At 36.1% G+C, this 16238-nt stretch overlaps 1 protein-coding gene across 1 annotated transcript; it reads left to right on the top strand.

Moving 5' to 3' along the window:
- The first annotated feature begins 391 nt into the window (after positions 1-391).
- On the top strand, positions 392-15376 carry LOC138694678 (hemolymph lipopolysaccharide-binding protein-like). Its single transcript, XM_069818655.1, has 5 exons — positions 392-427; positions 3568-3737; positions 4462-4579; positions 6710-6970; positions 15051-15376. The coding sequence occupies exons 2-5, from the start codon at positions 3570-3572 to the stop codon at positions 15197-15199; spliced, it is 696 nt and encodes a 231-aa protein (XP_069674756.1). The 5' UTR covers positions 392-427; positions 3568-3569; the 3' UTR covers positions 15200-15376.
- Positions 15377-16238: the final 862 nt, after the last annotated feature.

Here is a 16238-nt window from a genome sequence, read left to right as displayed (position 1 = left end):
AGCACTGACGGCGATGATGGGAATTACAGAGACATGTTGATTTCAGAGCAGGTTATTGTTGCTATATACACTCCTTTAAATATAAAATTGCGAAGTCGAATGAGGGCTACTGTACCTGCACTACGTGGACTAAGTAAGAGACAGAGAGGCATTTCAAGGACATGTCTGTTTTGAGCACCTGGAGCGCATATTTCTGAACTAATGAATAAAACATAAAACACTAAAGAGTCTTACACTAATGAGAATTTGATAATTGCGGATTCATGGGATAAAGTATATGAATAATCCTACCCGTATGTTAGGATGAGTCACTGGGAATGAGCTCTAATCCAGTGCAACGGCTACTATATAAAGTTCAAGAATTCCATCACGTTCATTCAGAATCCTAGGACACAGAGGCCATCTCTCAGCCCCAGTATTTCTAAAGGTAAGTTATCAATTTATTACGTGGATTCTTGTCTGATGTATCTTTCGTTCAGTCGGTCAGGGTGGCGCAGTCGGTACAGTGCTGGCCTTCTGTGTCCGATGTTGCGGGTTCGATCCCGACACAGGTCGATGGCAGTTAAGTGTGCTTAAATGCTACAGGCTTATGTCAATAGATTTACTGGCATGTAAAAGAATTCCTGCGGGACAAAATTCCAGCACACCGGCGATGCTGAAATAACCTCGGTAATTGTGAGCGTCGTTAAATAAAACATAATAACCTAACTATATGTTTCTTTCGTCCATCAGTCTTTTTTTCGTTCTGTGTTGCTCAGTATACGAACAGGAAAGCCCGCTATGTATCCTCTCCTAAATCACACTGGATTGTAAGTCGATAAAAAAGGAGACGGTTAAACAGACAAAGAGAGAAAGAAAGAAAGAAAGAAAGAAAGAAAGAAAGAAAGAAAGAAAGAAAGAAAGAAAGAAAGAAAGAAAGAAAGAAAGAAAGAAAGAAAGGAAGAAAAAGGAAAATTGTTATCTTGTTAGAACATTTTTTGTATTAATTTTAGTTAGTTTAATTTTATGAGTACATGAGACGTTTCTTACTTTTATATTCTATTCCGAGGATTATACAGGGACATCATTTTATTTTTACTTCAATTTTTATTGTACCTGGGTTTTTTAATGTACTTCACTCCCACCCCTTCTACTAGTGAAGTTCCACACAGAACCAAGGCCGCATATAGTAAACAACACTGAGTTAGTGAGTATAGTACGTTCCAGAAATATGTTCACGTTTTCCAGTGACGAAAGAGCTATCAATATTGAATCATATTTTCGCACAGGTACTGTCCGTTTGCCTACATCGCATCCCGATTTCCCCCACCTGCTTCAGCTTGCCCCTCTGTAAGAGCTGGGCTGTCTTAGGTATTTTCTGAAAACATTAATTCCTGTTAGGAATTGAACGTTTACGTAATATTAATACAACTGCTTAAAATAACTTAAATAAAATGGCTTCGTTAAGTCATTAACTGTCACGTCATTTCCCCCTTTCTACGACCCTGCGGCATAACCACTTGGACGGACAGTAGATAGCCTGTCTGAGTAATTTTATCTGTGCGGGTCGGGCAGAAGTGAAGATTGAATTTACACTACGTAAGGTACTCTTTTATAGAGTAGGTACAGAATTATATCAACATGAGTTACTAGTACGAAAGACGAAACTGGCAATTGGAATTAGATGCAATAGTCTATAGTGCGATAATATGCACAAAAGAACTGAAGCCTGTATGGAAATGAACAGCCACCATTTTCAAAAATGTGTTTAAATATCCATATTATGATTATTTTTCAATTTAACTTCATTCTCTATATTGTACGCTAATGTGCTGTAGACAGTATAATATACACTGCATAATGAATACATTCTCATGGATAACTCAGTTCGTGAGTAAAAACACTTATTCTTAATACTGTACTGTATTTTGATTAAACAAAAACCTAATGAAGTCCACACCTGTGGAGTAACGGTCAGCGCGTCTGGCCGCGAAACCAGGTGGCCCGGGTTCGAATCCCGGTCGGGGCAAGTTACCTGGTTGAGGTTTTTTCCGGGGTTTTCCCTCAACCCAATAGGAGCAAATGCTGGGTAACTTTCGGTGCTGGACCCCGGACTCATTTCACCGGCATTATCACCTTCATATCATTCAGACGCTAAATAACCTAGATGTTGATACAGCGTCGTAAAATAACCCAATAAAAAAATAAAAAAATAAATAAAAATAATAAAAAAAAAACCTAATGAAAATTATCGAACTCAAAATCGCGATGTTTCCTAGTTTACGTAAATGGATGAACTACTTTTCTTCCCTCCTATACCTAGTAAAGTGATTTGTTTGTGTTTTACGCCAGTATCATCGAACTACAATCATGGAAAGGGGTAGCAAACGGTGTTTCCGGTTCTCTAAAGGTATAGCCAGGTTAATATTTAAAATGTTAGTAAAAATAAAATGATGTCCCTGTACAACGAATGCAACGAATTATAGCTTCATAATGTGAAGAATTATTAGTTAATAATTGTATGGGATATACGTTGTGTCTGCAAACGTGTTGTTAACACCACCGAAAGATGTAGAGCAACACATTCTTCCTCATTCTGTTTTGAAAGGCTTTCATCCTTCTGTTGGAATTTAAAAAATCAAGATGTGATGTGTTGTTGCCTCTTCTGCATTATCTTAACTGAAAGTGGAGGTACTGCATGGGAGCTCTGGAGTACCAACCTTCTTTTTTTCTCTCTGTCTCTCTTTTACGGAGGAGCGACGCGAAGGCTTCACTGAAACGTGAGGCTTATTGTGCTTACCACGCTCGTTCTGTGAATGATACTTGTAGCCGAACGGTCGCGCTCTTGTACACTGGCTTTCAAAGATACTTGTCCCATACAAATCGATAGTGATCGATAATTTGTTTGTGCAAGTGTGGCTTCTGTAGTTATTACTTCTATGAATAGATGGCGAAATAACAATCATTGTCGCCAATAGTAAATAAATATGCCCGCATTATAGAATTCGAAATTTCATCCTCCTCTAGTGATTGCAAAAACACTAGGGTTAGCGGGAAGCCGCTGATACTGTCTGTTGTGAGAATAATTCATACTTAATATATTATATCATCACTTTCCCCAATAACCGTCTCAATAGAACTATTCCAAGTTTGTAAATTTTTTATATACTTGGTTCTGATTTATACCGTGGCAGAGATCTCATTTCGGTCTTTTCTTAAAGTTGTGTGGGGGGTAGAAAGCTTCAGATGGTCCAACTTCATGTCAAGCGCACAATGAGACCTCTGCCATTCGTTGAATAGCAATTATACTTCTCTCCTCCTCTGCCGGCAATGTTTAGATCTTCTGCCAGATGTTATGGAATGAAATATAGATATTGGTGAGTTATAAGTAGAAGGCTGCATTGAAATTCACATGGAAGAAAATTTTTATTAGTCAGAATGTTCAGTGTAGATTGGCAATAATTAATTAGTGGGACGCAACGGACTGAAACGGTAATCTTAAAAATAATATAGTCTATTTAAGAAATAAAGATGGAAGTGATAACGACAGATATTATATTTATTAATCTGATAATTATTTATTTTCAGAAATGAGATTTTATTCCACGATATATAATATGTGTATTCTGTTACTCCTGGGATTATTTTGTTGGCGCTTCGAAGTGTCGGCGGCAGGGCAATGCACGTTACCATCCATCACGCCACTCAAGGTTACCACTGTGAGTCTGCGTAATGACACAGGTCACTGGATAGCAACGGTAAGCCTGTCTGCAATCACGACCCTTTAGATTACTTCGAGTGAAAAAATACAAATATTATTTTGTAAATCTATATTCAATCTAAAATTTATTTATGCAGGTGAAATGTAGATATAACACAAAATTTTAAAAGGGTATCGACATCGGGGGTAACATTGGTCCATTAAGGGTAACTTTGGGCCAATAGAGGCCTATTTGAATTTTTATTTCTCCCTCAAAATGTAGTATATCTTAGTATTTCAACTGTACTGTGTACATGACAGCTAGCTCCTGCCAGTATTTGTGAGAGTTATAACAATTCAAATATGTAATCTCTGTTGGGCCAAAGTTATCCTTAATGGGCTAATGTTACCTCCATTGACAGTAGCTTAAACACAGGTGGCATAAGTGGCTTATTTATTTGGTATCATAATGTGATATGATTTAATTAATCTATCGATATACCAATAAAATAATTGAAGACTTCGGGAGTAAATAACGATAACCCACATATTCAAATTGCATACATTTTAATTTTTACTACTAACACAAGAGGATTGCCATATTTTTCAAGCAGCATAATCCAATCTTTTGTTAACATATTTACATAATTATTTAACCAAATCAAAGATAATATGGCTTATAAGATGTTAGCAACCAGAAAACTGTCAATCTCAATTTTGAGGGTTTTCACTATTTACTCCCGAAGTCTTCAATTTCGTTTCATTGATTTTATATGAAACAGGTTAAAATGGACCATGACGCAAATCAGGACGTTGCGGGACCTTTCGAAGTGGATTTGGAGCATTCTATAGAGAAGTGTACCGATTCAGAATCCGTACACATAGAGACTACAGTAAGAGGTTAGTTTGGAGGCATTGAATATAAATAATGTTTTATATTTGTTACACATGAATCTATTTTTCCTGTAAATAAAAATTCATTTTTTCCATAGTGGTAAGGAACTTAAGAAATTGAAAGAAGTGCAGTAATACAATTTTTATGATATGGACAATATAAATTCGGAATTTTATGAGGTTCTTACTTTTGGGCACTAAGTATTTAAATTCCGATTTCCTGATCTAACTTAGCGTTGTTTAATATAAGATGGACGAAGGATGATTCAATTTGAGTAATATTTTGTTGTGTTACTCGAACAATACTCTATTTAAATGAACTAAAATGAGAACTTCGAAATTGTCTTTTCTATCATAATTCGGATGCATAAAATTTCGGTAAATTTTCATATCACATTTATTAATTAGTATTAATACTGTTGTGCTCTATTATGATTGTTTTATAAATACCTTATAAGAATGAAGCACTACCTTTAAAAATACGTATCACAAACTAATGGACATTTCTCAGTGGAATTAATTGCAGTACGTGAGATTTACCGATGCTATAGGCCTAACGTTGTTAATAAAAAACATGATGCTACGGTACATGCTACTGGAGCTTAATGACAGCTGTGGGCAGTGTGGGATGAAAATAAGTGCAAAGAGGATGAAGACCATGGTGATTGGAAGAAAAATAAAGAAGGTAAACGTGCGAATTCTAAATATGGCAGTGGAGCAATTGGACTACTTCAGGTACTTAGGGTGTGCTAAAAGCAGTAACATGAGCTGCTGATAGGATAATATTAAAAGGAGAATAGTAATAGCAAAAGAAACTTTTGTAGAACAAGGAACATCTTCTGCTTACCACTGGAAACAGAACTAACGTGAGACTAGTAAACTGCTTTGTGTAGAATGTGACAATGTATGGGGCAGAAGCATGGACATTATAATGAAGTGATGGAGAAGATTGGAGCGTGTGAAATGGGCAAACATAATAAGAAAGAATAGTGCTGAGACTGATCAGGGAGAAAAAAGGAAATTGGCTGTGTCACTGGCTGAGAAGAAACTTCCTGTTGAAGAGTGCACTGGAAGGAATGGTGAACGGGATAAAAGTTCGAGCAGAAGAATATATCAGATGATAGACAACATTAAGATACATGGATCATATGCAGGTACTGGAAGGAAGACAGAAATAGGAGATTAGAGAATGCAGGGTTTGCAATGAAAGACTTGCCCTTGTGCAAAAAACTATTAATGAATGAGTGAAACTCTACTTTGCAGTCATTCTAAATATTTCACAGGCCTAAGCATTTTATTTGATTTAAAGTGTTTATACCTTGAACTACGATTTAGTTCCAAATCCCTGACACCAGTTGGATCTGGCATTGCAATCGTTGATTTTCGTCAATGTAGAATAGAACATTCACCAAATCATCTATACATTGTAACTGAACTACAGAAAAAAGGTTAGAAAATGCCTCTTTCCTTGCCCTGAAATCTTGCACTCGTTCCAGTCTATTCTTTTTCGTTTTCGGAGGTTAATTTGCACTCTTTCTTGCACGCTACTTTTTCGTTTAGTTCCTCATTTCTGCATATTTGCTAGCAAAAAACTTCTAACATGTAATTTTACTCACTAGTTTCGGCTGCACAACGTCATAACCCTACAATGAAGACGCATTGCGTGGTGGCAACCCCATTCCCACTGATTTCTGCAAATTAGTGGGAAAACGCAAACATCGACAACTTCATTTACGCAATAGAAACGAACGTACACAATTTCCTAGTAACAACATGCAAATCCCTCTTAAAATGTTCGTCACAGAATTTTGTTGCACAGCTTTAGAATCGTATTTTTCCAAGTTTAAATTAAAATAACGACATATCCAATAGCTGTTGTGACTATACTTATGTGCTATTTTCGTCTTTTTATTAATACTAATATATTAATACTTAACTGAATTTGTATTTCACAAATCGTAAGGTATAGAATTTAGTATTATGATTAGATGAAATAACTAAACAGGACAGTTCCCCTTCTGACCTACATATACTGTAAGCGTCTTCTGTATTATAGAGTGGTTCAATGATTATCTTAGAGATCATTTATTAACATCAATCGCAATGTTCTGTAATGCATCTTGTTTCCTCGTACAGCTCCACCGACACAAGCGCAACGTGGAAATGGGTATGAACTGCTGCCTGGTTTAGGACTCTACAAATTTCACAAAGCCGCTGACACGTGGTACAATGCTGAGATGACGTGTGTGAAAGAGGGAGCACATCTTCTTGTTCTCAATTCAGAAAATGAATTTGCAATTATTAAAAAGAAATGGGATGAATATGCTGTCGGTGGAAGATATCTGCAAATTGGAATTAATGACTTTGACGCTGAGAAAACTTTTGTAACAGTAACTGGTAAGTAGCCTATTGAAATTTACTAACATTTGCCGTTAAAGGAAGTTATAGCTTGCAGATAACTTTTAATTTACTATCATTATGGTGATGATGATGATGATGATGATGATTATTATTATTATTATTATTATTATTACTACTATTATTATTATTACTATTATTATTATTATTATTATTATTATTATTATTATTATTATTACTATTGTTATTGTTGGACAATGATTCCAGTTTTATTCTCTTCTGATAATCAATAGGGTGTACCGAAAACACTTTTTTTTTAATGAAGGTGGCTAGTGCGGAAAAGTTGCGATCTGTGGCAGAAAGAGAGCAGGAGAAAGAAAAATAAATTTGGTCAATATCTTGTGTCTCCGCATCAATGCTGAAGATTCGAATTCATAACGCATACTTGTAAAAATTATTATAACGATAGTCTGTATACCTATGCAGCTACCCCCATCAGCCAGATCTTTTAAAAGTAAGCAAGTAGAGTACAGACCAATTATTTAGTCCTGACAGCTCAGCGACGCGAAAGATGGGAAGTAATAGGAATAGTGGGGAGAGTTCCGGAGGAGAGATAGGAGGGAGCCGTCAGTAAAGAAATGCAGTAAAGCTTAAGGCCGGTTACACACTATACCGAGAAATGTGTAATGTGAAATGTGTGCCGAGAAATGCGTTTAATCGAAAGCATTGTTTTAAATGGAACGTCACACACTACAACGAGTTTCTCGCTCACCTCGCGCGAGGCAAACACATTTCTCGCTCTGATCGCTAGCCCGGCGAATTTTTCAAGACACATTCGACCTCTGTCAACGATTACGGTTACAGTTACGCACAGATATCGGGAAAACATTTTTAGCTATTTTAAATTCAGAAAACAGCAAAATTGTTCTAATATGTCAGATCGGCCAATGAAATTTTTCGGTGTCATACATATAAGTATGATACACGAGACGATAACTATAATAATACTAAATTGAAGACGTCGCCTGAAAAAGGAATGTAACATCAAATTATATTAAAATATGTGATGTAGGTAGGAAAAGAAATTTTAAAGCATTTATTTATAACAAATCATTGAACTCAATGGCTGAATAAATTTTTATCCCTGTTTAGTGAAATGATTGTGACAGTAATGAAATATGCTCCTGAAATAATTTTCCTTTCTACTGAAACATGAATTTACAGTTTTGTTCGTTATGTCCTTATTCCGAGGAGGTCTTCAAATAAAAGAAGAAATATGGAAGCAGATAACCGATTTAATCAGACATTAATTAGGTTAGGTTTCTAATTTGCAATGCCAATCAACATGATATTGGCTATGAATGAAATTATGACTTCATGATCACATAATACTTAACAATAAAAAGATATGATTTTATATTAGATATTACTGTATGTATTACTTGCTAGTCAACACGATAATTTATTAAGGATTCAGTTTTCTTCATTGTACTCGTGATGAAGGGGTTGCATTATTGGACTGAAGAGAATGCTGTTCCTGGTCATGAAAAAGTGAACAGTATCATTCCGTTTCGCGATAAAGTGAAATACGATTTCGTAAATGCCGTTTAATATAGTGAGGGAATAATGGTAATTCTCCAGAAAAAATACACCAAAGAAGGCACAATTTTCTTTAATTTCACTGGCTTCTGCGAGTTGTATAACGAGGTAAAAACATGGTTTTGGTTTGCAGCCACAAATAATATTGTACTTTCAGAATAAAAAATCTTTCGATACTTGTGTATTCTAATGCGACTTTGTAGCCCACACTTATTAAAATTATACAGATTTGATTCTTCTGTATTTTAATGCATTGTTGCAGCCCCCCTCACTTGTTACAAATATAACACTCGTTAGGTCCAAGATGCAATACTATGAAAACTAGTCATTTCCCTAGTAACCCGTGCTGGAACTATCGCGTCTGATGTTGATAATTTTTCCAAATATTTTATATAATTGGGTGCAATGAAAGAAGCTCCAACGCCTCCTCTAATATGACCACATTGTCAGAGCCAGAGCCACTTTCGCATCAAACAGTCTGTCAAATACACTTATTGCAGTTTTATGCAATATAATTTTTTTTCTTTTCATGGTAATGGAGGAGTAACAATCAAAATCTAACCTCTCAAAGAAAATAAACAAAAGTTATATTTCATTAATTTATATTTTGCATCACGAAATTATGTAAACTACTTACCTTTATAGTATTATTAAACTGTTGGTTCTTGGTTTGATCCACTGCTATATTTTTATTAAGAAATTGGATGATTTATAAGATTCAAACTATAGGCTACAACATAATAAACATAGAAAAAACAAAACTATTTGTATATTAACATTTTATTTATATTATGCTAAGAATATGAATATCTCATTTATCTGTACAATGAATTGCATCTACGATACTGTATCATTTGTATAGAGTCCGAGGATTAGGAAGAGCTGTATCAAATTCTTTAACAAAGTTGTATGTGTTAGGGAAAAGAAAATTAATTGTTACCGGTAGGTACGTTTTCATCACACTGTTTCTTTTGCTTTTTACCATTAACCTTTCATGTGTCTCTTGAAAAGAGATACAAAAGTCTTTGAAATGGAACGTGACATATCACAAAACTCGTATTCAAACAAGATTTTTCTGTTTCACAGTTTCCAACACCTCTTTCAAGTCACCTACTGATTTCACCACTAGCCATTTATACTGTTGCAATGTCTTATTCTCTTTTTGTACACAAAACTACCCTTTCCTTAACTTCCTTATTCTTCTTCGATAAAACCCGAATTTAATTTTCAGTATCAGGTTCCAATGACATAATGGAGGTCCCAACTTCGTCTACAACTGTCACAGTAGAGCGAGGGAGAGAAAGATTTCAGCAAACTTTCGTTTTACTCTTCTTCTTTCCTGAAAATAATAATTCATACTACTTTATATAGGCTACAGTAGCGAATGGATATACCAATATTATTATGGTTAATTATCAGTGTAATGCTCATCTAACTAACCTTTGGTTCTTCAGGGTGCAAATATATACAGCACAGCCCCCAGTCTGATACACATATGATAAGATCGTGCGATCCATATCCTACTCCCTGAATTGACTGGAACAAATTGTGTTGCAACAACACGAGATGTCCGAACAGCTTTAACCTCAGGATCCTTTGGAAAGCTGTAATACAAGTTACATTTAAATATTAATAAACTACAGACAACAACAACTCCGGATACTTACGTACATAATGTCATTAGTCTCTCATACATACCCATGATAGGTTATGTTCTTGGACTCCTTATTTCCTCTGCCATACAGCACACAGATCAGCATATTTAAATTTATCAAAATATTACTGTACAAATTTAAAACAACACAACCATACTATAAAACACAATGATAGGTTAAATTAAGATGGCTACCGCGCGACACTGACAACTATTTTGTATTCTGTACTCTTGGTTCGATTACACATTTCTCGGCGCTGTGTGTGGACAATGCTGTCTCGCCCCGCTCGCGCATTTCTCGGCACACATTTCACATTACACATCTCTCGGTATAGTGTGTAACCGGCCTAACTGTACTGGAAACACAACGCTCTACCGCTCGCGTGACATCCGATCGCTCTGAAAGCAAACGATAGACTAACCTGAACACCCCTTGGCGTAACTTAATGGACTCGCCTGACCAAGGCGTACATTGTCGACGACTGTCAGGACTAAATAATCGAACTATACAAGAAAGAAAACTTCTGACCCAGTACGTTCTTGCTGCCATTAGGGTGGAGTGAGGGAAGAGAGGGATGCTGGCAGTCAGGGTAGCGTCTGCCCAGCAGTCGTATTTGGTAAGCTATGCAGGCTAGGTTGGTATCGCTGTTGTTCCTGTGAAATCGTGTATCATATCAGTGGTATAGTGGTAGATGTAATAGCTTTTGTTCCCCGCGTTGTCATGGCTGGAAAAAGAAAATTCCACACTCGCTGTGTTGATGAGAGTCTTTTGTTCGGTGCACTAGGACCGATAAGAGAGTCGCAATTTTCAACCTATAAGGATGTGATAACACATTTTCTTTGGATCAGAGAATTAAAAATAAACGAACTAGATGGAAAACACACTTCAGTAAAAGACAACGCTCATGCAACTGCCGTCAGACTTAACGAGGTTTGGAAAACAGCAAGTCTTCCTATCATCAGCAAGCGTAGTGTAGTGGAAATGATAAAATTGTATTATAGTAAATATCAGAATATTCTGAAATCGCACAAACGAAGTACTTAGGCCAACCCTAAGGACGCATGATTAGGCTCCATAAAGGTCCACAAGCACTTGGTTCTGATGAAGCCCCTACAAATACAGGAAGAAAGAACGGATCGATGGTGTATCGAAAAGGAAATCAGCAGGCCACTCTAACGATTAATTTATCTCTTCATGCAAATAAACTCCCACTCCGCCATCTAATGAAACATGGTATCACTACATGTCCAGGAATACATTCTAGACCTATTGGAGAAGAGTTATTCCATTGCGAGACAAAATCAGTGACGAATTTAAAACCTTTGAAGTACCCTAGATCAACAAAATTAACATGGAACGGATCTTCGATGTTAGTACTTACTAGGAGTGTCTTCTGGAGATCTCTCAAGCAATTCATTCTGGCTATTGACCGATAGAGCTTGAAAGGAAGAAACCAGGGCAAGTTGTTCAATCGCGATGGCTTACAACGCTTGTAAGATTCTCTGCTTGTATACGAGCCGTAGGAATTCTTCACAGAATTTCGTGTGATAGCTGAATCTGTCATACAAGTATATTCTCCCGTATGGTTTCGCATTAAACAACGTTCATCAAGTTGTGAAGGGGTCAGACATCTGTGGTGGTTCATCAAACTATCTCGCCCCCTTTATCGAGGTATAAAAAAGATTGTTGATCCTGTAATCAGTGTAAATGCTTACTTCTTCCATGCAGAAGATCTAATAATCGCTATGGTTAGCCTACAAACAACAGAAATAGCATCCTAATCCTTGGAAGGAAGAAAATCAAACAAGCTTGGGCAGTACCTAAAACTTATTATACTAGGCAGTTTCAGGTTCCACGCATTAACTTTGAAGCTGATGATTACACTTCAGTCGTGGAATGTTATTAATTTGACAGAGCCACTCCGCACTACACTCCTGAGCAATGAAAACATAGAACAAAATATAAAGACAGCCACAGTTACAGATCTGCCAAGTCACACACAGGCAGTTGAAATATGTGTAAAAGTGGTAACGATGCAGGTAAATCGGTGTGTGGACAAGAAGCTAGAGATCGCTACATTCGAGCTAGACTGCGGTCAAGAAAAGGAATGCCACGTTTCGAAACGGAGTCTGACTATGCAGTGTAAAACTAACAGTTGACACAGCAGTGTACTGCTAGGGATGGGTGGAGGGATGGGGCTGGAAATGCAGTCACCTACTCTTGGTGAGCCCTGAGTCATTTCTGAGTATAAATTTAGAGAGATAAGCGAAGAACTGCACTACAAAAGAAAATCTGAAAAACACATAGCGTATTAGGCTCGCGAAACTTTAGAGCTGATGCGGAGATACAGGATATTGTCGAATTACTGTTTTGTGTTTTTCTACGGTCTTTCTGCCATAAGTCGCAACTTTTCCGCACAAGCCACCTTCATTAAAAAAAAAAAAGATACGATATACCCTAATAACCAATTATTTAATTCTTTCCTTTGGGCATAGCTTTACCTTCGTTGATTATAAAAATACAAGCATTTGAATCATTCTAGTATCCCGTAGCTTGGGTCAGGGAGCTGGATTTAACAGCGATCTTATCCTTCCGCCACATATAGAGTGGAAGTGACATGATATCGAGGTCATCTTACCAGAAGGGCGTATCACCAAAACTGCAACTTTACATTAGATCCATTTAAATATAGAATAACTTTTCCTGTCTTTGTCTACATAACAGAATAGTTTCTATGATTCTTCCTCATGTCCATTTTAATTCTTAAACGTTTGTTTTCAAACATATATACAGTAGGTTCCATTAAAATATTTCAATAACACTGCATTTGTTGATAGATACGGCTGGTAAGATGTCTTCAGCTTCTAATGGTAATGGTGGTCCTTCAAAAATGAGTACTATGCAAGATTGGCAAGAAAGAAGCCCTGTATAATCAAAGTATATTGAAGAAGAGAGTGCCGTTTGATAATGAATATGTGTCCAAAGATTCTGAGTTTTGGAAAAAAGTTATATTTTCTGACGAGCGCAAATTTAACATTTTTCAGAATAATGGACGAATTTTTGTGTGGAGAACAAAGAATAGAGGGTGGGATTCGGAAAATACTCAATCCACTATCACGTCAGTAGATAGTGACGTTATGGTTAGGGGGTGTATGACAGCTAATGGGGTAGGTAAACTTGTGTTTATTGATGGGGCAATAGTTATATATATCTTGTAAAACAATTTCGAGAAAAGTGCAAACAAACTGGGCCTGGCAGGTCCAAATTTCACGGGAAGATCCCTGCGAGGAGAGTATGGTCCTTGTGGGGTAAGAGGAGAGTAAGCCAATAATTCAGCGATCTTGAAGGAGCAGGTGGATGGGAGTGATGTCATTGGCCGGCTGGTACAAACAAGGCTCAATCAATGGCCGGCCGGTTCAGGTTATAAGAGTGGAGGAAAAACTCGCATTCCTTGCTCGGATCTTCTCATGAAATGCAGACTGTATTACTTGTACTTCCAAGAGGACAACGATCCTAAAATACTTCAGAAATTGTTCATTTGTGGATCGTCTACAACACCTCTCATCAACTTCACATTTGTCTACAGTCACCAGATATTAATCCCACCCATCGAACATCTTTTGGGTGAATTGGGCAGAAGAGTGCGTAAACACGCCATTACTAACAAAAAAAATGTAATTGAAGGAGATGGTTCTGAAAGAGTCGCGAGAAAAAGGGGCTAAAGGCACTGGTAAGCTTGTTGGTTTCTTGAAAAAAGGCTTAGGATGGTTATTCACAGGAAAGGGAAGCTAACTAAGTACTAAATGAGTGATCATTTTGCGTATGAAAGCAAAAAAAACTGACTAAAATTGTACTATGCTATACTTGTGTCCACCACTATCAGAGACAAAAAGAAATATTATTTTATTTTCTGTGTTAAAGTAATTTTTATTTTGATTTTTTTAATATTATTCTATACTTTCAGGAGTGGAGACTAATTTATTTTCAGTTCCAATGTTATAGTATGTATAACAGAGTGAAATATAAAATTGTGAATCTGTATTCTGCTGATGTTATACTTCTGTCTGTGACTTTATATGAAGGTTGAAATAGTCCAGTTCATGGTTGAGAGATCCCGGCATCTCAGCCATTTGAAACTTTGCCTCCATTGACAAATAATTTTGCCACAATCCTATCAGATATTAATCTCTTTCTATACACTACTACCTCACTGAATTCCTCCCCACGCCGAGTGAGTCGAGGCTAGAAGATTTTAATAATAATAATAATAATAATAATAATAATAATAATAATAATAATAATAATAATAATAATAATAATAATAATAATAATAATAATAATAATGATTTATTTTAGCTGGCAGAGTTAAGGCCGTAAGGCCTTCTCTTCCACTCAACCAGCAAAAAGTGTATATACATATGCATGAACTTACAAAGAATCCAACAATTTGATTGAGATGAGAGTTACATGTATACAAAAGTTATTTACAAATTAAACAACAAAATACTATGAACTATTAATTAAACACTGAAATAAACTGTGTAGCAGAATTAAACTAAAATACATAGAATGTTAATATATTTCAAATAATATTAGATAATAGAAAGAGATTATTACGAGACATTTTAGTCACTTAACTGTAGAGATATTGGAAACAAATCCAACATATTTTTCCACCTCGACATTGAGACATAAAAAAACATCCTAAGTGTCACAGTGTCGTCTTACCAAATCACTTATTTCAAAATATAACATTTATTGAGATTTACTGTCAATGTCAGATACATTATCTGAAAATCGTAGCGTACAATAATCTATCCCTCGAAGCTGATAAAATCGATTAATTTTTAATCGTTCTTTTTCAGGAGATTTATTGAATGCAACAGGCTACACGAAGTGGCTTCCAGGTGAACCAAACTCTGGAAATACTGCCAACTGTGGGGCCGTAGATCGTAATGGTTATTTCGAAGATTCCTTCTGTTCAAATAAGTTCAGTTTCTTCTGTGAGAAATAGCTTTGGGCCTTCACAATGAATTATCTTATAAGGAATAAAAATATTTTATATTTTCATTAGTTATGAATCCTGAAGTTGACTTAGTTAAAATAATGTAAGGATGTATTTACTGTATGAACCGTTTGATTGCAATCTGTAATACTGTATACTGCAATACAAATATAATAATACTCCTGATCACATGTAACAGATTTATCAGCCTAATGGACTTCCAAGACGACATTTATCAATTTCACTATGCTGCCATCTAGCGGTTGCGAAAGAAATCACTTTATAATACCTACAGAATTACATGGAGTACTAGCACAGTCTATTATATACTGTACAGTCACGAAGCTCAATATGTAGGGAATATGCATCCATAGATAGTTGCTAACCACTAGGATCGCTAATATCGCCTCATTACAGACAATGCGAAATAGTACCGGCACAGTCTATTGTTCCTAGCACCCTCACAACTCAAGCTTTGTGACTGTATATACTAGACTGTGGTACTATCTTGCAACTGTACTTCCATGTAGCGGTCGTTACGAAATAGTAATATGCGTTACAAGAGCGGTATGTTGAAGTTTTCATGTTCGAGGAAAAGTTTGAAAAAACGAAACGTAGTTGAGCTTTTTTAATTTCCGAGAATTGAAAGAAAACATACCGCTCGTGTATCGTACATTATTTTGTGCGAAGATCGTTTATTACATACCTGAAAGAGGAATTAGTTGCAATGAAATCTCCATCTTGGTTTCTGTTCAATGACGGCAAATTTGCAAGACAAAAATATCTATCTTCAACATTGTTGCTTTAAAATGTTTTCTATGTTTACTATACTCCAGCAGGCCGTGATATATGTCTGTCTTTTTTTCCCCCCAGTCTATGATGAGTCTGGAATCTTGTTGATTTTTTCACGGCTTCCTTAACGTTACTTGCATCACGAATGCAGTAACTTTAGAGGAGTTGCAGAGTTTACTTAATTTTTGCAAATATTTAAAAACAATAATTAACAGTGCAATTTAGGTGAAATTGCAGTGGTAAGTTTCCAATTTAT

This window comes from Periplaneta americana, chromosome 2 (assembly GCF_040183065.1).
Source record: "Periplaneta americana isolate PAMFEO1 chromosome 2, P.americana_PAMFEO1_priV1, whole genome shotgun sequence".
In the NCBI taxonomy this organism is placed as follows: domain Eukaryota; kingdom Metazoa; phylum Arthropoda; class Insecta; order Blattodea; family Blattidae; genus Periplaneta; species Periplaneta americana.
The sequence above is the reverse complement of the archived record's forward strand: the minus strand, read 5'-3'. Positions and strand labels throughout refer to the sequence as shown.

Bases quoted from the DNA above. Each gene is read 5' to 3' on its own strand.
- LOC138694678 (XM_069818655.1), top strand. From the start codon at position 3,570: ATGAGATTTTATTCCACGATATATAATATGTGTATTCTGTTACTCCTG. The intron at 4,580-6,709 runs GTTAGTTTGGAG...TTCCTCGTACAG, and splicing joins CATAGAGACTACAGTAAGAG to CTCCACCGACACAAGCGCAA. The intron at 6,971-15,050 runs GTAAGTAGCCTA...GTTCTTTTTCAG, and splicing joins AACTTTTGTAACAGTAACTG to GAGATTTATTGAATGCAACA.